This window comes from Hemitrygon akajei, chromosome 19, assembly GCF_048418815.1.
Source record: "Hemitrygon akajei chromosome 19, sHemAka1.3, whole genome shotgun sequence".
NCBI classification, from domain to species: Eukaryota; Metazoa; Chordata; class Chondrichthyes; order Myliobatiformes; family Dasyatidae; genus Hemitrygon; species Hemitrygon akajei.
Genome location: NC_133142.1, coordinates 65,289,862 through 65,311,879, shown reverse-complemented (window position 1 = coordinate 65,311,879; position 22,018 = coordinate 65,289,862). Strand labels below are relative to the sequence as shown.

At 42.4% G+C, this 22,018-nt stretch overlaps 1 protein-coding gene across 1 annotated transcript in view; it reads left to right on the top strand.

Annotated features, from left to right (window-relative positions):
- mst1rb (macrophage stimulating 1 receptor b) overlaps positions 1–22,018 on the top strand; it is a 263,381-nt gene that overhangs the window by 67,660 nt on the left and 173,703 nt on the right. The window contains exon 3 of the mRNA XM_073072657.1: positions 2,376–3,789. Within this exon, the coding sequence (XP_072928758.1) occupies positions 2,596–3,789 (1,194 nt within the window). The 5' untranslated portion in view covers positions 2,376–2,595. The remainder of the gene's footprint in view (positions 1–2,375; positions 3,790–22,018) is intronic.

Sequence of the window (22,018 nt, the reverse complement as noted above, 5' to 3'; positions counted from 1 at the left end):
TTTTTAAGTTGTACTGAGCAACTGTTCTATTCCTGTGAGGTGTTTGGTGCTAGGAGAGGGTAAGACATTTTCATTAGTAAGTGCCAGAAATTTGTACACTGGCAGTTAGTTGAGTGAAGATCATTCAAATCACCCTGATCGCAAACCCTGACTCTCTCACTGAGTTAATTTCTTGTGTCAAATATGGGTTAAAACAACATCTCAGCTTAGTTTTTCATCTCAAACTTTTGTGACAAAGGTTTTCTGAGAAACTTTGCCTTTTTGTGAAATTTCATTATTAGCCAAATTTGAGACTACAAACATATTTAACAAGAAGTCTTAAGAATCATTTGAAATTATGATAGTTAGTAAAGGTTAGTTCAATCCAGTAGTTTGATTGACAGGGGAATTATTCAATTATCTTCATTCTGTACTGACACAACTTTGGATCCAACTATACAGTCCAAAGATGTACCAGTTAGTAGGTTAATTGGTCATTATAACTTGACCTCTGCTCAGGCTAGTGTTAAACAGGTGGGTTGCTGGGTGGTGTGGCTTGTTGGGCTGGAAGGGTCCGTTCCTCAAACTCTGTTTAAATAAAAATACAACCCCAGGCAATGCTAAAATCATGAGAAAGTCAGTATATTACACAGTAATTAGATACATCTGGTGAATGTCAAATTAAATAAAATGGGTAATAAAGGCTTTATGTACTAAAAATAGAAGTTGGATAGATTTCTTTTTTGTGATCAGCTTTTGACAGCATGTATTTTCCCTGCTGTTTTGGCCAATTTAATCTTGTTGTAGCTTTCATTATCTGTAACACAAACCAATATGAGTATGAGAGAGATTGTGTGTGTGTGTGTGTGAGAGAGAGAGTGTGGGTGAGTGTGCGCGTGAGAAAGAGACTGCGTAAAGTAGGCGATTGTGTGTGAGTTAAGAGAGAGGTGGGGAGATGTCTTGCTTTATTCTAATGTTTCTGATGTATTTGTGTTCCCAGATTCCTTAATATAGGGAATTTGAGCACGTTTAAGACTGGGAAAACTGGTTTGAGAGTATCTTTAACTTGATGTCATTAGTGCAAGCTAGGATGGTCATGTGACCTGTATTCACATTTAAATGGGAGATTCACAAATGGAGTGGATAACTTTAGTCATTCAATGCTACATTTTGACCTCAATATTTGGATCTGATGGTAGTGTTTTAAAGAATAATTCCTGGGTTGTAAAATATCCTCCAGACAAAAACAAACTACTCATTTTTGTCATCACTGAGGAGAGGTAACATCAAAGTCCATTTGTAGAAATGGATTGCCTTCATTGCGTTAACAGAGCTTGAATGAACAAGTTGAGTGATTAAGCATTGAATGAAATCTGACCTTGGGAAAGACAAGAATGTCAAAGGAAAATGTCTGATGCAAGGGTTGAGGAATGTGAATCTCTAGGAAGGTGTAGGTTTGAACTTTGGCCAAAAGGAAATGATTAAGTGAAATGTCTCCATATTTAATTTACCTGAGGTTTTAGACTATGTGAAACACTGGAGAGAACTGAATGTTATTTAAGAGATCAAGTTCAAGTTTATTGTCAATTAACCATACATGTGTGTAGAGCTAAATGAAATAGTGTTCCTCTGGGGCCAAGATACAAAACACAGTCTCATACAGCACCTATAGTAATGATCCAGCAGGTACAGTCACAAAGTAACATTAACACAAGGCACACACACAAAATGCTGGTGGAATGCAGCAAGCCAGGCAGCATCTATAAGGAGAAGCACTGTCGACGTTTCAGGCCGAGACCCTTCGTCAGGATGCTGCCTGGCCTGCTGTGTTCCACCAGCATTTTGTGTGTGTTGCTTGAATTTCCAGCATCTGCAGTTTTCCTCGTGTTTGATTAACACAAGTGTCTGAGTGGCCTGAAGATTGACAGGTTAACATAAGCATGCACCCTACACTTTATGTAAGACAGTATAATGTTACTGACTCAATTATAATAAAACAGCAGTCATATAAAAATGTGAAACAGTAGTAATAAAAGATGACCAGTGCAGGATAAGGGTGTGTCTGTGGCCTGGGGAATGGAGTGGGCAGGAGGGCATTCAGACAGGGTGTACATGTGTACTGGGGTGGCAGTCTGAGGGAAGAAGCTGTTCCTCACCCTGACAGTTCTGGTTCTTTGTGCTGTGATACCTTCTGATGGCAGGTGGTCACAGAGATTGTGGGAAGGATGGGTGAGGTCTTTGACAATGCTGGAGGCATTGTGTAAATGGAATAAATTAGTCAATGGAAAATTTTGCGAAGTTACTTGTTTTTTATATTATAATAGAAAGATTATCACACTTGACATGATTTTTGATACACTAACCATTTTCATTCCTTCTGGTGTTGTTCTCTGCAGAAGGAATGCTTCATTGAAGACTCTAGAACTACAACTCCATCATCTTCTACCTCATATTTAGTGTAAAAAAAGACGTTGTTCATCATTGAGCTTGGCCTTGTTTCCTGGGCTACAGTGACATGGTACCAGCTTTAAAAGTGAATACTCAAATATTAAGGACTTTTTCTTGATTGTTGCTGATTATTTCACCTCTCATCCACCACTCATCGAAGTCAACGTGATGACATCTGGCTCAGAAATCTTCCTCTGGTTAAGTACATGGATATTGGGCTATAGTTTGATCTCTGGTAGTCAAGAGTGCATGAGGGAGCCCAGACACTTCAACTTTGATGTCCAATACAAACTGAAAAATTTTAATGTAGGACAGCCAATCCAGAATATAGTGGTGTCTCCTAACCCTCCAGGGATCTATCTTGCAGTGAGGAACCGAGTATTATCTCTAAGCTTTTCCCTCAAGAAGAATTATGAACTGCAGACTGGTCCAGTCGGCAGCCCAGATTGTGAGATCTGTGAACTTTGTAAGACAAACTGGGAAGCAGAAGTTGGCATGCAGAATAATGACAATGTGGTTTTGATGGCTGATCCTTTTGAACCATTGCTGTATATTTGTGGAACCTCTCAACATGGTATCTGTTACAGCCATAACATCCGGACAAAAAATGAAAACACTTGCCTATTTAAGAAGGAAAATAATAATGCTGGTTCTTGTCCTGACTGTATAGTAAGCCCACTGGGTACTCAAGTGTTTATTCATGAAGAGTTATTTTCCATCTATTTGTTTATTGGTGCCACAGTCAACAGCACGATTGCAAGAAGCTATAGTCCAAAATCGGTATCAATAAAAAGACTGCTAGGATCCATGGATGGTTTCACATTCAATCCCCAGGATCAATCTTTAACAGTGTTGGATAAATTCCTAGACTCATATTTCATTGATTATGTTTATTCCTTCCACTCCGGTGAACATATCTACTTTCTAACAGTTCAGAAAGAAACAACAGATTCAAAAAACTATCACACAAGAATTGCACAGTTGAAGGCAGGGGAGTATGAAGTTAAGAATTACCGTGAGCTAGTGCTGGAATGTCAGTATGAACCAAGACGGAGGAGGAGAACACCTGGCGATGGGGACACCCTGTACAACGTGGTACAAGCAGCTCACTTGGCTAAAGCAGGTGCAGATCTGGCCAAGGAGCTTGATGTTTCTGAAGGAGATGATGTGCTGTATGCTGTTTTTGTGGAGAGTGAGCCCAACAGCAAAACCTTGCGCAGGAAGTCAGCATTCTGCACTTTTCCTGTTAAAACAATTGCTGAAATAATCGAAAAAGGGATGGCGACCTGTTGTAAGCCTGCAGATGAATCCCAGAATAGGGGGTTGGAATTCTACCAGGAGCTGGAGTACTGCCCTCATATTGTAAGTACAATGTTCTCCCTTTGTTTCTTTCCCTGTTTTATTCCCAAGTTTTTACCAAATACTCGATGTATTAACTAGTGCCATTTGGTGCAAGGCCATGAATTGAGCGTTTTTGTAATCCCGGTTCCTTTATTGATGTCATTGGAATACATACACAGGGTATAAAGATTATGAAAATCAGCATTTTGCAACAGCAATACATTACAAGTAGAGGGCCAAACTGAAGTTAATGTTAAATTAACATAAATTATACAAACTGTACATTTGTGTGCATAAGTTAAACAAAATGTCTCTTGTGCAAAATTGAAAGAGAGAAAAATGTAGCTGGGAGTAAGACTACATTCAGCCAACATATTAGACCATAAGACAAAGGAGAAGTCAGCCATTCAGCCCATCGAGTCTGCTCCGCCATTTCATCATGAGCTGATCCAATTTCCCCTTTAGTCCCATTCCCCCGCCTTCTCACCATAACCTTTGATGCCCTGACTACTCAGATACCTATCTATCTCTGCCTTAAGTACACCCAATGACTTGGCCTCCACTGCCGCCTGTGGCAACAAATTCCACAGATTCACCACCCTCTGGCTAAAATTTTTTTTTCGGATCTCTGTTCTGAATGGGCGCCCTGCAATCCTCAAGTCATGTCCTCTTGTACTAGACTCCCCCACCATGGGAAAAAACTTTGTCACATCCACTCTGTCCATGCCTTTCAACACTCGAAATGTTTCTATGAGGTCCCCCCTCATTCTTCTAAACTCCAAGGAGTACAGTCCAAGAGTGGTCAAACATTCCTCATATGTTAACCCTCTCATTCCCAGAATCATTCTGGTGAATCTTCTCTGAACCCTCTCCAACATCAGCACATCCTTTCTTAAATAAGGAGCCCAAAATTGCACACAGTTGTCCAAGTGAGGTCTTGCCAGTGCCTTATAGAGCCTCAACATCACATCCCTGCTCCTATACTCTATTCCTCTAGAAATGAATGCCAACATTGCATTCGCCTTCTTCACCACCAGCTCAGCCTGGAGGTTAACCTTAAGGGTATCCTGCACGAGGACTCCCAAGTCCCATTGCATCTCAGAACTTTGAATTCCCTCCCCATTGAAATAATAGCCTGCCCATTTATTGTAGTTGTATCGTAAATGTTATGGTGAGCTCTGGTCTTAACCCCAATTCTTTGATAAATTTGGATATCAAGGATCCAGCAATCTCAGTTTTAAAGTTAGCTATTAATAAAATCAGCATGAAGTTTAGCTTGTGGAGGGACGTTCTCCTATCTTGGCATGTTTTGCCTAATTAAAGATGTTAGGGACATGAAAGTTGTTGATGTAGGCTGCTCCAAGCTCTCCAATCACACCACTCCCCTTCTCCTCTTTAAACCAAATATCTGCCCTCTCCGTTCTAAATCCCAATGCAAGGCAAACTGTTGACAGTCTTCCCCCCACCCCCGCACCCCACGGATGCTACTCAACCCTCTGAATTCTTTCAGTAGTATGTTTGTTGCTGCAAATTCCATCATCTGCCATCTTTTGTCTCCATAGTGGTACCAAGATTATTTGTGGAATGAGACACTGAGGTATAGACAATTAGAGATGGGGGCAGAATTAGGCCATAGAGCCCATTGAGGCTGCAGTACCATTCCATCATGGCTGATTTAATATTCCTCACATCCCCATTCTTCTTCCTTATCCCTGTAAACTTTGACACCATTACTAATCAAGAGCCTGTCAACCTCCTCTTTAAATATACCAAATGACTTGGCCTCTACAACTGTCTGTGGCAATGAACTCCACAGATCATTGCCCTCTGGCTAAAGAAATTTCTGCTCATCTTTGTTCTAAGGGTTGTGTTTATATTCTGAGACTGTGACCACACATCCTAGACTTCCCCTCTATAGGAAACATCCTCCTCACATCCATTCTATCTAGGCCTTTCAATGTTCTATGTTTCAGGGAGATCCCCCCTCATTCTTCTAAACTCCAGGAAATACAGGCTGAAAGTCATCAAATGCTCCTCATACATTAACCCATTCATTCCCGGAATCATTCTTGCCATCCTCCTCTGGACCCTCTTCAATACTAGCACATCTTTTCTTAGGTAGGCAGCCCAAGGCTGTTCACAATACTCCCAAGTGCATTCTGATCAATGCCTTATAAAGCCTCAGCATTACAGCTTTGCTTTTATATTCTAGACCCAAGTCCATAATTCAGATTGAGATGTGTTAAGCTTTTCAAAGAGACACATAGAAAAAAGTGAGATGAGCTCATCGCTGGTATTATATCTTCAGGCCACTTCCTCCAGTTGGTTGCTGCGTTTGCAGGTTATGAGTGCCCCTAATCCATTACTGAACATAAGTGCTTTGGGATGACTATTCAATGGAAGCATTGTGGCTAAGCTAATGGACCAGCAACCAAGATCAATCTTAGAATCAGGTTTATTATCACTGTCTTCTATGATATGAAATTTGTTGTTTTGCAGTAAATGAATCGTGCAAAAACGGAAGAATAATATGTTCATGGACTGTTCATAAATTTGATGGTGGAGGGGAAGACGCTGTTTCAGAATTATTGAGTGTGGGTCTTTAGGTTCCTGTATCTGCTCCCTGGTGGTAATAATAAAAAGAGGGTATGACTTTAATGATGGATCCTCTGGAGGATGAATTCAAATCCCAGCATAGCATCTGGAGAATTTAAAGACAGTTATTTGAATACTTGCAGAATCAGAAAATTGTGAACCTATTGATAGATTTGATAACTATTTGACTTGTGCATGCTTGCTATTCTTGACTCTACTTCACTGGACGTGTCTCCAGATGCACCAGTGTGGAGAACCTATTTGTCCTCTCAGTGACTCACTTCAGGGTGGGGCGATTACAATTGGACAATAGATCTTGGGCCTTGCAGGTGCTACCCACGTTCCCAGCTAAAGCAGACGGTGCTGGAAACACTCAATATCTGTGGAGAGAGGAGGATGGTCTCAAGGTTATCAATCCTTCGTCGATTTTTCACTTTTCCCTTTCTAGCGAAAGGTCATGGGCTTGAAATGTTAATGGTTTTCCTCTCCCTATAGGTTCTGCCTGGCCTGCTGAGTGTTTCAGCATTTTGCTCATTTCAGGTCTCCAGCATCTGTAGTTTTTATCTTCAATTCTGAATCCTGAGAATGAATTAATAAATGCAAGTTTAAAAAAAGTAAGGACTGGAGCAGTCTGGCCTGGGCTGTTTATTATTTAGCAGATGAATGGGTACTTCGCTAGAACCATTAATAGATGTGCATCAAGACACCTCCCCATCACCCTCATCAACTTACCCTGTGGCTACTCAACAGCTGTTTTTCCCATGTAGCAGACAACCCCAGCTGCGTGCTGACCACATAATTTACTGATAAAGTTTAAAACGCAGTTTGATGTGTGGGTCACTGCTCCTAGTCCAAAGATTTCATCCATTCCTTCACCCATCCTGATCCCAAGAAAATGCATTTTTAAAAGTAACTTATGTGCTTTGGAAAGAATTGTTCAGATACTTGGCACTGAATGGAGTCAGTAACAGAATGCAGAATGGAATGTAAATAGTCGTTTGTCATACTGAAAATATTTCTAACCAATACACCCAGATGCACACAAGGCAGTTTTGAAAAAGTTCAACTGCATATACAATCCCCCATTTTTTTGGTTTTAGAAACTCTGTGGATTTTGGAGGAGGAAACTAGCCCTGGATTCTGAGTTCATTCCAGGATGAGGGCCAAATGGCCAGCTTGTTGAAACAAATTCAATTATTTCCTCTTAAAGCAAACTCATCCTTCTCCAATAAGGCAGGGGATTTTAGGGAAATTAGCCAAGTTGTGAATATTTTTACTATTGGAAGAAGATCTGTGCATATATTTAACCAAAGAGTTATTTTGGAAGTTTTAAATACAAGAGATTTTGCAGGTGCTGAACTCAGTAAGTCAAGCAGCTTCTCTAGAACTGAATAAACAGTTGATTCTTGGGACCAAGACCCTTCCTCTGATTCACGATTCTGATGAAGGGCCTCAGCACAAAATATCGATTATTTATTCCCCTCCATGGATGCTGTCTGACTTACTGAGTTGCAGCAACAATTTGTGTGTTTTGGAAGTTTATTTGGATATAGAAGGGCAGGCCTGTTTCATGAGGAGAAAGAAGTCGTCCTTCAGACCTGGTTTTGGATGTGACATCAGTCAGCTGTGTTTCCCCTGTCTACTGGCACGATCATATCCATAACTTGGCCCATTGAGATGGTTAATCTGACTGACTTCGTGTTCTGGTGTTCAGTATTTCATTGATTCTAATACCCACAAGAAAATGAATCTCAAGGTAATATACAGTGACATTATATACTTTGATAATAAATTTACTCTGAACTTCGAGGAACAGGCAATTTCTCCAAAAGGTAAGGCTTCGAAGTGGATTGAAGTATTCAGAAGGGACAAGCATTGAGGCAAAATGGAAAAGGTAAAGGAATTCAAGCCAACTGACAAATAAATCAGCGGAGATGTGAGGGAAAGTGGGAAGATATTGCAATCTGGAATTCTTTGTTTTCAGAAGGGAATTGGATGCATTCTCTCAAATTCCCTCTGTGTGCCCTGTCTGTGTTGCTGGTTCTAGGTAACAGTATTTATTTGGTTAGGGAATTTCAAAGTTCAAAGTAAATTTAGTATCAAAGTACATATATGTCACCATGTACAATCCTGAGATTCTTTTTCCTTGTGGGCATTCACAGTAAATACAAGAAACACAATAGAATCAATGAAAGACCACACCCAACAGGATGGACAACAAACCAGTTTATCAAAGTCAAACTGTAAATACCAAAAGTAAAAAAAGAAATAATATTAATGAATAAATAAACAATGAATATCGAGAACATGAGATGAAGAGTTCTTGAAAGTGAGTCCATAGGTTGTGGGAGCAGTTCAGTGAAGGGTGAGTGAAGTTATCCCCTCTGGTTCAAGAACCTGATGGTTGAAGGGTATTAACTGTTTCTGAACCTGTTGGTGTGAGTCCTGTAGCTTCCTGATTGCATCAGTGAGAAGAAATCATGTCCCAAAGTAATCAAAGCAAGATTGTCTTCATAGCTCTGCTACCCATGGTTTGAACCCTAAAAGACAGGGCAGAAGCTCAAATAAAAATTTGAATAGCAGCCCCAGTGTTCTTTTCTGATGTGTTCAATATTTCTCTCCTTGATAGGAAAAACATGTTTGAATTTTCAATCCTGTTAGAAATCTCAAGACGTCTTACAGCCAAAAAAGTATAAGACTGTAAGACCACAAAACAAAGGAGCAGAGTTAGGCAATTCGGCCCATCGTCTTTTCACTATTCCTTTATGGCTGACTTGTTATCTCTTTCAATCCCATTACTTTATATTATTATTTCCCATCAGTCACCTTGTGTATAGTCTAGTGCCACAATCAATCTATATCTATAATCTATAAACTCTGTATTTTTAAAATTACTATTACTGTGTTTTTTGTACAGTTTCAGATCTGGCTTAACAATTATTTCATTCTCCTTACACTTGTGTACAGGAAATGACATTAAACGATCTTGACATTGATATTCTCTTGCATAAGTAAGCTGTGAAAAGTAGTTGCTGCTACAGTTGAGGAAATGCGACATTCAGTTTGTGCATACCTGTATTATTAGTTGTGGGAGCTTGTCAGATGTGGAGTGATAAAGTTAGATCAGGATATGGTGAAGGACTTGCTCTAGTATGAACTACTTTGTATTCAACTGAGAGTGCATCAGGCTCAATTGAAAGATGAACTGTTGAGCCTGATGGCATAGCCATTAGAGTGGTGGTCTTGCACCTCTAGGTCCCTAGTTTGATTCTGATCTGGGGAACTGTTTGAGTAGATATAGTCTGTTCTTCCTGTAGCCGTGTGTGTTTCCCCTGGATTTTATTGTAGTTGCTTATTTATTTAGTGATACAGCTTAGAATAGACACTTCTGGTCCGTCAAGCTGTCCAGCAGCCCCTGATTTAACACTACCCTAACGAAGGAACAACGTGCAATGACCAATTAACCTACTAACCAGTACGTCTTTGGACAGTGTGAAGAAGCCGGAGCAGCTGGAGAAACACATCCATTCCATGGGGAGAACATACAAATTTCTTAGTGAGGATGCTGGGATGCAGCTCCAAATTCCGATGGCCCAAGCTGTAATAGCTTTGTGCTTACCGTTGTGCTACTGTGGTGCCTCCTTTCTGGTTTTTTCCTTCTTCCAAAAGGCGTGGTGAGTTATTTGGCTACTGCATGTTAGCCCAAGTATAAGTAATTGGCAAAATAATCAAAGAGGAGTAGCTGGTTTAGTGTGTGAGAGAGTGGTTTGCAATTGGATGGGGGGGGGGGGGGGGGTAGGGGGAATGAGTCTTATAGTGATGCCGTTTTGGTCATTGGTGTGCACTTGTCCCCCATGACATCACACCTCATTATCTATCGGATCTTTGATTACTCGACTCTGTCCCAACATGTGAGCTCTCTGTCAATGATGATGAAGCAGAAACACCAGCTAATCTTCTGAATATTTGAGAATAATGCCCGGTCTGCACCTCAGGGCATGGAGCCTACTTCTAACATGTTGAATTTACCTCTGATTTGCTTAAATCCAAATTGTTGTCCAGCTGAGGAAATTCCTTCATCTCTCATTCCTCTTCATCTTGACATGTATGAAGTAAATGCATGTCCATGTGTTTTTGGAGTTGCTGAATACTGTGAAGCAGAAGTATTTTCTGGTGTTTAATATGGAGAGTAAAGGAGATTGTTGCTTCATTTACTTTGGTAGTAAGGAGGTCATGTATAGGCAGGAAGAGGCCTCAATGCAAAAAGGTGATGTGTCATCAATGAAGTAATGATGGAAACATGCAATAGCAACAGCCTGCTGCTGGACAGAATGCTGTTCTAAGCACCTCTGTACTGGTAACACCATTGTAAAGGTCATCCAGCTGTGAAGATAGTTGTGGCTGTGGGATGTCAGTCATCTGGAGGACTTCAAACATCATGGTTGCTTCATCAGTGACCATTCTTCTATCAAACTAGTAAAGTGAGGTACACACAAAGTGCTGCAGGAACTCAGCAGGTCAGGCAGCATCTGTGCAGGGAAATATAGAACCATAGAACATTACAGCACAGAAACAGGCCTTTTGGCCCTTCTTGGCTGTCCCGAACCATTTTTCTGTCTAGTCCCACTGACCTGCACCTGGACCATATCCCTCCAAACCCCTCTCATCTATGTACCTGTCCAAGTTTTTCTTAAATGTTAAAAGTGAGCTCGCATTCACCACTTCATCTGGCAGCTCATTCCACACTCCCACCACTCTCTGTGTGAAGAAGCCCCCCCCTAATGTTCCCTTTAAACTTTTTCCCCTGCACTCTTAACCTCTGGTTTTTTTCTCCCCTAGCCTCAGTGGAAAAAGCCTGCTTGCATTCACTCTATCTATACCCAACATAATTTTTTAAAATATATGTATGTATGTATATGTATGTATGTATATATATACCGGTGTTGTCGCAGAGCAATGTATTGTTAAGCGCCTTGCTCAAGGACACAACACGCTGCCTCAGCTGTGGCTCAAACCGGTGACCTTCAGATCACTAGACTGATGCCTTATCCACCAGGCCACGCGCCAACAAATACGTGTGTGTGTGTGTGTGTGTGTGTGTGTGTGTGTGTGTGTGTGTGTGTGTGTGTGTGTGTGTGTGTGTGTGTGTGTGTGTGTGTGTGTGTGTGTGTGTGTGTGTGTGTGTGTGTGTGTATTTATTTTGATATTTTGGGCTGAGACCTTTCATCAGGATTGGAGGGGGGAGAAAGCAAGAGTAAGATGGGGAGGGGAGGAAGTACAAGCTGTGAAGATCACAGAGGAGGAAGCAGTGAGAGAGGGTCTCATTGAACTCCTGTCCGAGAGAAGATTTAAACTTCATCTAGGTAAGCATTCCTTGTAGAGACTTCACAGTGGAGCAGCATATCATCAACAAGAGATTCTACAGGTGCTGGAAATCTAGAGCAACACACACGGTATGCTGGAGGAACTCAGCGGGTCAGTCAGCGTCTATGGAGAGAAACCAGTCCTGGTGAAACCAGTCCTACTGTTCATTTCCCTCCATAGACGCTGCCTGACCTGCTGAGTTCCTCTGGCATTTTCTGTGTATTGCTCTAAATTTGCAGCATTTGAAGAATATTTTGTGTCTGTACTGTCTAAGTGGTTTATTTGGTAATGATTCTATTTGCTACTCTCCAGAAAATAAAGCAGTTATACCTAGATCACTTTCAGGCACAGGTCAAGCGTAACACAATTGCTTTACAGCACCAGCCAGCCATCAATGATTGGAATTCAATTCCTGCCGCTGACTGTAAGGAGTTTGTATGTTCTCCCTGTGACTGCATGGGTTTCCTATGGGTGTTCTCATTTCCACCCACATTCCAAAGACCTATGGTGAGGGTTAGTGAGTTCTGGACATGCTATGTCAGTGCTGGAAGCATGGCAAAACTTGCATGTCTAGCACAATCCTCACTGATTTGATTTGATGCAAATTATGCATTTCACTGTTTGTTTTGATGTGGATGTGACAACTAAAATTAAACTTTAGTCTTTAACTTTCCAACCACTTCTCCTTGATGGTTGCAGTTGTTACTATTGCACTGTCAAAATTCTGGGTCACTATTGATACAGAAATCCAACTAAACCAGCCGGAGAGACACTGCAGCAGTGAGAACCGCTCAAAGGCTGAGTCTCCTTATAGAGAGAAACATGCCATTTGGTTCATTTTTATTTTGCCCCAAATGGTATTCAACACCCCACACATCTATCCCACATTAGATTAATCTGCACATTAGGGTTCATTTCGGATACTCAATCTGCTCATTAGACAAAAGTAGGAATTCAAAGAATTTCATAAACAGAAAGATGGACTTCAGCCTATGGATGTAGAAGATTACTGAAGTCATACAGGCCAGTCAGCCCTACACATTCCTGTTGTCCAAGTATCCATTGTCATTAATCCTACCCCAATCCCATTTTCATTCTCCAACTGGCCCCACATCTACACAGAGCATGGTCATAGGAAAGCACCATCGATCGTCAAGGGCCTCGCCATCCAGGTCATGCTCTCTTCTTACTGCTACCATCAGGAAAGAAGGTACAGGAGCTCTGGATTCACACCACCAGAATCAGGAACAGTTATTCCCTCAACCGTTAGGCTCTTGAACCAGCAGGTACAACTTCACCCAACTTTACTCACCCCATCACTGAACTGTTCTCACAACCTATGGGTTCACTTTCAAGGACTCTTCATCTCATGTTCTTGATATTTATTGCTTATTTATTATTATTATTATTATTATTATTTCTTGTTTCTTTTTCTCTTTATTTGTGATTGCAGGGTTTACTGGTATTTTCCCCACATAGGTTGGTTGTCCATCCCATGGATGTGGTCTTTCATGGATTCTTTTGTGTTTCTTGTATTTACTATGAATGACTGTAAGACAATATAGGTTCTTGGAATTGTGTATATACAGATCTGGTATGCATAGAGAAGTGCAGCACTGAAACAGGCCTTCAGCCCATTTAGTCCAGGCCGAGACCATTTAAACTGCCTACTCCCATTAACCTGCACTGGTACCACAGCCCTCCATATCCCTTCTATCATATACCTATCCAAATTTCTCTTAAAAGTTGAAATTGAGTTTCCATGTGCCATTTGAGCTAGCAGCTCGTTCCACACTCTCATGATCCTCAGAGTGTACAAATTTCCCCTCCGGATCCCCTTAAGCTTCTCACCTTTCACCCTTAACTGATGATCTCTAGTTGTAGTCCTATGCATTTACCTCATCTATACCCTAATAATTTTGTACACATCTATCAAATCTCCTCTCAGACTTCTATGTTCTAAATAATAACCATCACAACTGATCAACAGATGACGCAATGGGCACAGCTCTATACACCGTCCTTACACATCTGGAGAAGTTATTTACAACATTCCTGTAGGTAGGTAACCAAAACCACATGCAATACTCCAAATTAGGCCTCAACAATATCTTGTACAACTTCAACATACCACTCCATCTTCTGTATTCAATACATTGATTTATGAAGGCCAATGTGTCAAAAACATTTTTTTTAAACAATCCTATTTACCTGTGACACCACTTTCAATTAACTATGGACTTGTATACCCTTTGTTCTCAGCACTCCTCAATGCCCTAACGTTTACTTTGTTAGACCTACCCTGGTTGGTCCTACTGAAGTGTAAACCTTGCAATTCTCTGCAATAAATTCCGGCTGCCATTTTTCCAGCTGATACAGATCCCCCTACAAGCCATGATAGAATTCCTTGCTGTCCACTACACCCCTAATCTTGGTGTCATCTGCAAATTTGCTGATCCAGTTAAACACATTATCATCCAGATCATTGATATCAATGACAAATAACAAAGGACCCAGCACTGATCCCTGCAGCACTCCACTAGTCACAGGCTTCCAGTTAGTGAGGCAACCCTCTACTACCACAAAGCCAATGTCTAATCCAATTTATTACCTCATCATGAATACAGAGCGACTGAACCTTCCTGACCAGCCTCCCATGTGGAACCTTATCAAATGGCTTTTTAAAGTCTGTGTAGACTTGCCTTCACAAACAAGAGAAAATCTGCAGTTGCTGGAAATCCAAGCAACATACAATATGCTGAAGGAACTCAGCAGGCCAGGCAGCATCTGTGGGGGAAAAAAAGTACAATTGATGTTTCAGGCCGAGACCTTTCGGCAGGACTGGAGAAAAAAAAGATGGCGAGTAGATTTAACACGAGGAAATCTGCAGATGCTAGAAATTCAAACAGCACACACAAAATGCTGGTGGAACACAGCAGGCCAGGCAGCATCAAAGTAGTGGGGGGAGGGGGAAATGTGAAATGATAGGAATGATAGGAGATAAATCATTTCACATTTCCCCTCCCCTACTACTTACAAATCTCTTACTATCTCTCCTTTCAGTTAGTCCTGACGAAGGGTCTCGGCCCGAAACGTCGACAGTGCTTCTTCCTATAGATGCTGCCTGGCCTGCTGTGTTCCACCAGCATTTTGTGTGTGCTGTGAGGAGTAGATTTAAGAGGTTGGGGATGGGAGGGAGAAACACAAGGTAATAGGTGAAACTGGAAGGGGGAGGGATGAAGTAAACAGCTGGGAAGTTGATTAGTGAAAGAGATACAGGACTGGAGAAGGGGGAGTCTGATAGGTGGGGATAGAAGGCCATGGAAGAAAGTTAAGGGGGGAGGAGTACCAGAGGGAGGCAATGGGTAAGCAAGGAGATAAGGTGAGAGAGGGAAAAGGAGATGGGGAATGGTGAAGGAGAGGGCAAGGGTCCATTATCAGAAGTTTGAGAAATTGATGTTCATGCCATCAGGTTGGAGGCTACCTAGATGAAGTATAAGGTGTTGTTCCTTCAACCTGCATTGCAACAGTAGAGGAGGCCATGGATTGACATATCAGAATGGGAATGAGAAGTAGAATTACAATGGGTGGTCACTGGGAGATCTTGCTTCTTCTGGCAGACGGAGCGTAGGTACTCAGCAAAGCAGTCTCTGAATCTATGGTGGGTCTCACTGATGTGCACTGGGCATGGCATGTAACACCAACAGACTCACAGGTGAAGCTTTGCCACACCTGGAAGGACTGTTTGGGACCCTGAATGGTGGTGAGAGAGGAGGTGTAGGGGCAGGAGTAGCACTTTTTTCCACTTGAAATGACAAGGAGGGTGATCAGTCGGGAGGGATCCTAGTGGAAAGCAGATAGATGTGCTCGATCATGGGACTCCGTTGGAGATGGCAGAAGTGCGGGAGAATTATGTGCTGGATATGGAGGCTGATTGGGTGGTAGGTGAGGACAATAGGAACCCTATCCATGCTATGGTGGTGTGAGGATGGGGTGAGAGCAGATGTGTGTGAAATGAATGAGATGCGGTTGAGGGCAGTGTTGAAGGTGGAGGAAGGGAAGCTCCTTTCTTTGAAAAAGGAGGACATTCCTTCATTCTAGAATGAAAAACCTCATACTGAGAGCATATGTGGTGGAGATGGTGTTTTTACAAGTTAACAGGGTGGGAAGAGGCATAGTCCAGGTAGCTGTGAGGGTCCGTGGGTTTATAATAGACATCAGTAGATAAGCTATCTCCAGAGATGGAGACAGTGAGATTGAGGGAAACCAGGTAAATTTGAGGGCAGGTGGGAGTTGGAAGCAAAGTTAATGAAGTTGATGAGCTCCACGTGGGTGCAGGAAGCAGCACCAACATAGTCATTGATGTAGCGGAGGAAAAGTGGGGGTGGAACCTACACTGTTCCATGTAGCTGACAAAAAGGCAGGCCTAGCTGGGACCCATGTGAGTGCCAGTGGCTACACCTTTTGTTTGACGGAAGTTGGAGGAGCCAAAGGAGAAATTATTAAGGGTGAGGACAAGTTCTGCTAGACGGAGGAGAGGTGGTGGAGGGGAACTGTTTGGAGCTGATGTCCAGAAAGAAATGGAGAGCTTTGATGCTTTACTGGTGGAGCATGGAGGAGTACAGGGACTGGAGATCCATTGGGAAAGTAAGATGATGGGGGCCACAAATCATTGAAAAGATTCAGAGTGCCTGAAGTGTCACAGATATAGGTAGGAAGGGACTGAACTGGGGGGGGGGGTGGTAAGACAGAGTCGAGGTATGAAAGTACGAGTTCAGTGGGACAGGAACAAACTGAAACAGTGGGCCTACCTGAACAAGCGGGTTTGTGGATCTTGGGTAGGAGGTAGAAACGGCCATGGAAACTGTGAGGCTGGTGAAAGTAAATGGGGCTAATAAGGTCAGTGATGGTGTGGGAGACAATGGCCTGGTGCTCCTTAGTGGGATCCTGTTTGAAAGGTAAGTAAGAGGAGGGGTCTGAGAGTTGTCGCCGGGCTTCAGCAAGGTAGAAGTCAGTCCATCAGACTAAGCACCCCTTTATTACAGGTTTGATGGTGAGGGAGGGAAGAGCAGAGTGTTGTGAAGGGGTGAGGTTGGAATTGGAGAGAGGAGTGTTGAAGTCGAGATGGTTGATGTCCCAATGGCAGTTGGCAATGAAAATGTCTAGAGCTGGCAGAAAACCCTGGCAGGGTGCCCAGGAAGAAGAGTGTTGAACTTGGGAGAAAAAGTCATTGATGCAGGGTGGAGAGTCCTTGCCAAAGAAATGTGTCCAAATTGATATTTGCCAGATTATTTCTGATACCATCAGAAACTTTTAAAAGCCTTTCTCCAATTTAGAATCTCAACCTGCGGATCAGACCTTTTTGCATGTTTATTTTGAAACTAATAGCTTTGTGGTCACTAGATACAAAGTGATTCCCTACAGAAACTTCAGTCACCTGCCCTGTCACATTCCCTAAAAGCAGATCCAGTAACACATTGGGATTTCTATGTACTGATGAAGGAATCTTTCCTGAACACATTTGACAAACTGTCTAGTCCTTGTATGGGATTCCCAGTCAATATGTGGAAAGTTAAAATCACTAACTAAAACAACCTTATGCTTCATTGAAACAGTCTGTGATCTCTTTACAAATTTGTTCCCCTCCTCCCTAGGACTGTTGGGTGGGCAGTAGTATAGCCCCATTAACATGGTCATACCTTTCTTATTTCTCAGTTCTATCCATAACACCTCACTAGAGGAGTTCTCCAGTCTGCCCTGATGGAGCACTGCTGTGACATTTTCTCTGACTCGTATTGACACTCCTCCTCCTTTAATCCTTCTCTCTCTGTCACTTCTGAAGCAGCAGAACCCTGGAATATTGAGTTGCCAATCCTGTCCCTCCTGCAACCAAGTCTCACCAATGGCTACAATGTCATAATTTCAGGTGTTGATTAATGCTTTGAGCTCATCTGCCTTTCCTATGATATTTCTTGCATTGAAATATGTGCAGTTCAGAACATTAGTTGCACCATGCTCAACCTTTTGATTCCTGCCTTTGTCTGAGGTCTTATCAACATCTGTCCCCACAACTTCTCCACTAACTGTTCTGACATTCTGGTTCCCATTCTCCTATAATTCAGTTTCTTTGTTAATGAACTTGTTTTGAGTTTTGAACTTCGAAATTCAACCGCTCACACCAATTTACAGTGGCAAATCACCTACCGACCCACACGTTTTTGGGATGTATGATGTTGGCACCATGGTAGAGTAGCGGTCAGTGTGATGCTATTACTGCTCGGGGTGTTGGAATTCAGAGTTCAATTTCACTGTCATCTCCAAGAAGTCTGTACGTATTCTCCAACAGTCCAAAGACATTCCAATTAGTAGGTTAATTGGTTATTGTAAATTGTCCTGTGATTAGGACAACGTTAAATCAGGGTTTGCTGGGTGGCGTGGCTGGAAATTCTGGAGTGGCCTTTTCCACGCTGCATCTCCAAATAAAAATAAATAAAGCTAGAGTGCCTGGAAGAAACCCACACGGTCATAGGAAGAACATGTAAACTCCGTGTTGAATCCTGGTCTCTGAGGTCGTCGTTCTGCCAGTTGTGGCACTATGCTGCTCTTGCATGAGCTTCACCTGATGCCTCCAAAACATTCCCACCAACTCCAATGCCCAGTTAGGAATGTGATGGGATGCTTTCCACTTAACCTGGCTGCATGCTGCTCCATCAACAGTCAAGAAGCATAGCCATTAAAGACCAAACATATTCTATTGTGTACCATTGTGATCACCTACCTGTAGAGCCTTCCTTTCCACCACAGCGCAGTGGTTCAGTGCTGCAATGGATCCAGAGTAACAATGATTTTGTTCTCCATACATTTGTGACATTAAACAACTGTGAATCTTGAAACCTTCACTATTAACACATCAGAGTGGACCCATCCCACCATGCACAGTTACTTGCCTAGTGGACTCTGACAGTACCTCCTACATCCCCAGCCAATATCACTGGTTGTCCCGTTGATTAGGTTAGGGTTAAATCTGGAGTTGCTCGGTGATAATCCTTGAAGGACCCTCACTGTATCTCAATAAATAAATACATTTCTAGGCACTTCACTGATTTATTCTCCTGTCCATCAGGAATCTCTTCACCTCTCAGCAGAATGTCAATTTGGCAGTGTTTTGATCTGGAAGCTGCCCACACTCTTTGTTCCAGGTTCCAGCATCTGCAGTCTTTTCTGTCCCCATTGCAACTGTAAGCACTGCTCTAGGCAACAGGATGAAATGTACTGCATTGACTGGGAGACAAGCTGTTGGTGATAAGAATCATGGAGAACTCTTTGGTTTGTCCTTCTCTCAGAGAAAGCTCTTCATCTGGGTTGAGGATTTATTTGTATGCGTTCTGAAAACGTTGAAGAAACCCATGTGAGATCCACATTCTCTGCCACAGATGGGGCAGGAGGTATTTGACAGGTTGGTTGGTGTAGATTAGAATTGCAATGGCACTTGTGGCCTGCCACGTCCATGTTAATCTGTTTGTCCTTTACGTTAATCTCATTTGCCACTATTAGTACCACACCCTCCCTGCCTTCCCTTTTGTAGTAACTGTATCCTTTGATAGTGAATTCCAGATTTCTATCACACTCTGTGTAAAAACTTAAAACAAATGAAGGGGTAATGTTTGAGGAGAATTTGATAGCTCTGGGCCTGTAGTCACTGGAGTTTAGGAGAAGGTGGGGTGGGGGATCATTGAAACTTATCAAATATTGATAGAGTGGATGTGGAGAGGATGTTTCTTATTGTACAGGGAGTCTAGGACCAGTGGGCACAGCCTCAGAATACAATGATGCTCCTTTAGCCAAAGGGTGTTGCATCTATGGAATTCATTGCCACAAATGGCTGTGGAGGCCATATCATTGGGTACATTTAAAGCAGAGGTTGATAGGTTCTTGGTTAATCAGGACATCAAAGGTTGCAGGGAGAATGGGCTTAAGAGGGATAATAAATCTGCCCTAATGGAATGGTGGAAATAACCCAATGGTTCGAATGTCCTAATTCTGCTCCTGTGTCTCAGTCTTATAATTTTAACCCCTCAGATCCCCTTTAAAATTCCTGTCTGTCTCCTTAGACCTCTTGATTTTAATATCCTTATCATGTGGTTGGTAGGATCAGAAGATCTGCATGCCAACCACCACATATATTTTGGGTATCAGTGCCCTTTTGCTGTGGAGACATGCATCTTTTGATGTTTTCTCAGATGCTCCATTTGAGCTATCAGGGATCAGTTACCGAAACATGTTTTATATCTTTTTTCAAGGAGAGTATTCAAGATTCAAGTACATTTATTATCAGAGAATTTATAAATAATACAACCTTGTGATTTGTTTGCTCACAGGTAGGCACAAAGTAAGAAACCTGAATGTACCCTATTCAAAAAAATAAATTAAAAGACACACAATGCACAAGATAAAGAAAACAAATACAAGTTGTGCAAGCAATTGAAGTGAACAACAGCATTCTGAACCAAAACTGAGTCCTCCGGTCCAAACCCTGGAGTAGGCCCAAAGCCTACTCATTATATTAGTGGGCAGCAGCTGGGGCAGTCTTCATAGCCTCAGCACCATGGAGATAACCATTGCAGAGGCTGAGCAAAATCAGCTCTCGTCCTGACCTTTTCAGTCTATCTAGTTGTGTGTTTAAATTAACTCAACAATGGAACAGTGAAAGGATCCGGGGCCTTCGAGAGAGGAGTAAATATAAGTGGGTAACAGTCAGGAGAGGAAAGGCCAAAGACTGGCTCTAGCCCTTGACAATAAGTACTCCTGTTTGAGTACTGTTGGGGGGGGGGGGAAACGGTGTACCTGGGGGAAGCAACAGTGGTCTTGCCTCTGGCTCAGAGTCTGGCCCTGTTGCTCAGAAGGATATGGAAGGGAAGAGGACTCTATAGTTAGGGGGTCAGACAGGCAATTCTGTGGATTCAGGAAAGAAGCACGGATGGTAATTTGCCTCCCAGGTGCCAGGGTCCAGGATGTTTCTGATTGCGTCCATGATATCCTGAAGTGGGAAGGAGAACAGCCAGAGGTTCTGGTACATATTGGTACAAATGACATAGGCAGGAAAAGGGAGGAGGTCCTGAAAGCAGACTACAGGGAGTTAGGAAGGAAATTGAGAAGCAGAACCACAAAGGTAGTCATCTCAGGATTACTGCCTGTGCCATGTCACAGTGAGAATAGGAATAGAATGAGGTGGAGGATAACTGTGTGGCTGAGGGATTGGAACAGGGGGCAGGGATTCAGATTTCTGGATCATTGGGACCTCTTTTGGGGCAGGAGCGACCTGTACAAAAAGGACAGGTTGCACTTGAATCCCAGGGGGACCAGTATCCTGGCAGGGAGGTTTGCTAAGGCTACTTGGTAGAGTTTAAACTAGGATTGCTGGGGCGTGGAAACCAAACTGAAGAGATGGAGGAAGGGGCAGTTGGCTCACAAATAGAGAAAGCTTGGAGACAGTACAAGAGGGAGGATAGACAAGTGATAGAAAAGGGATGCACTCAGACCGATGGTTTGTGATGTGTCTATTTTAATGGAAGGAGTATTATGAAAAAGCAGATGAGCTTCAAGTGTGGATCAGTACTTGGAGATTTGATGTGGTGGACATTACAGAGAGTTGGATGGTTCGGGCAGGAATAGTTACTTTGAGTGCCAGGCTTTAGATGTTTCAGAAAGGACAGGAAGGGAGGCAAAAGAGGTGATGGCATGGCACTGCTGATCAGAGATAGTTTCACGGCTGCAGAAAAGGAGCAAGACATGGAGGGATTGTCTATGGAGTCTCTGTGGGTGGAAGTTAGGAGCAGTAAGGGTCAATAAGTCTACTGGTTGTTTTTGTATGTATCACCTAATAGTAACTGAGGAGCAGATGGGAGACTGATTCTGGAAAGGTGTAATAATAACAAGGTTGTCATGATGGATTTTAATTTCCCAAATATCGATTGACATGTCCCTAAAGCGAGGGGTTTAGATGGGGTGGAGTTTGTTAGGTGTGTTCAGGAAGGTTTTTTGACACAGTATGTAGATAAGCCTACAAGAAGAGCGGCTGTACTTGATCTGGTATTGGGAAATGAACCTGGTCAGGTGTCAGATCTCTCAGTGGGAGAGCATTTTGGAGATAGTGATCACAATTCTCTCTCCTTTACCATAGCATTGGAGAGGGATAGGAACAGATAAGTTAGGAAAGCATTTACTTGGAGTAAGGGGAAATATGAGGCTATCAGGCAGGATTTTGGAAGCATAAATTTGGAACAGATGTTCT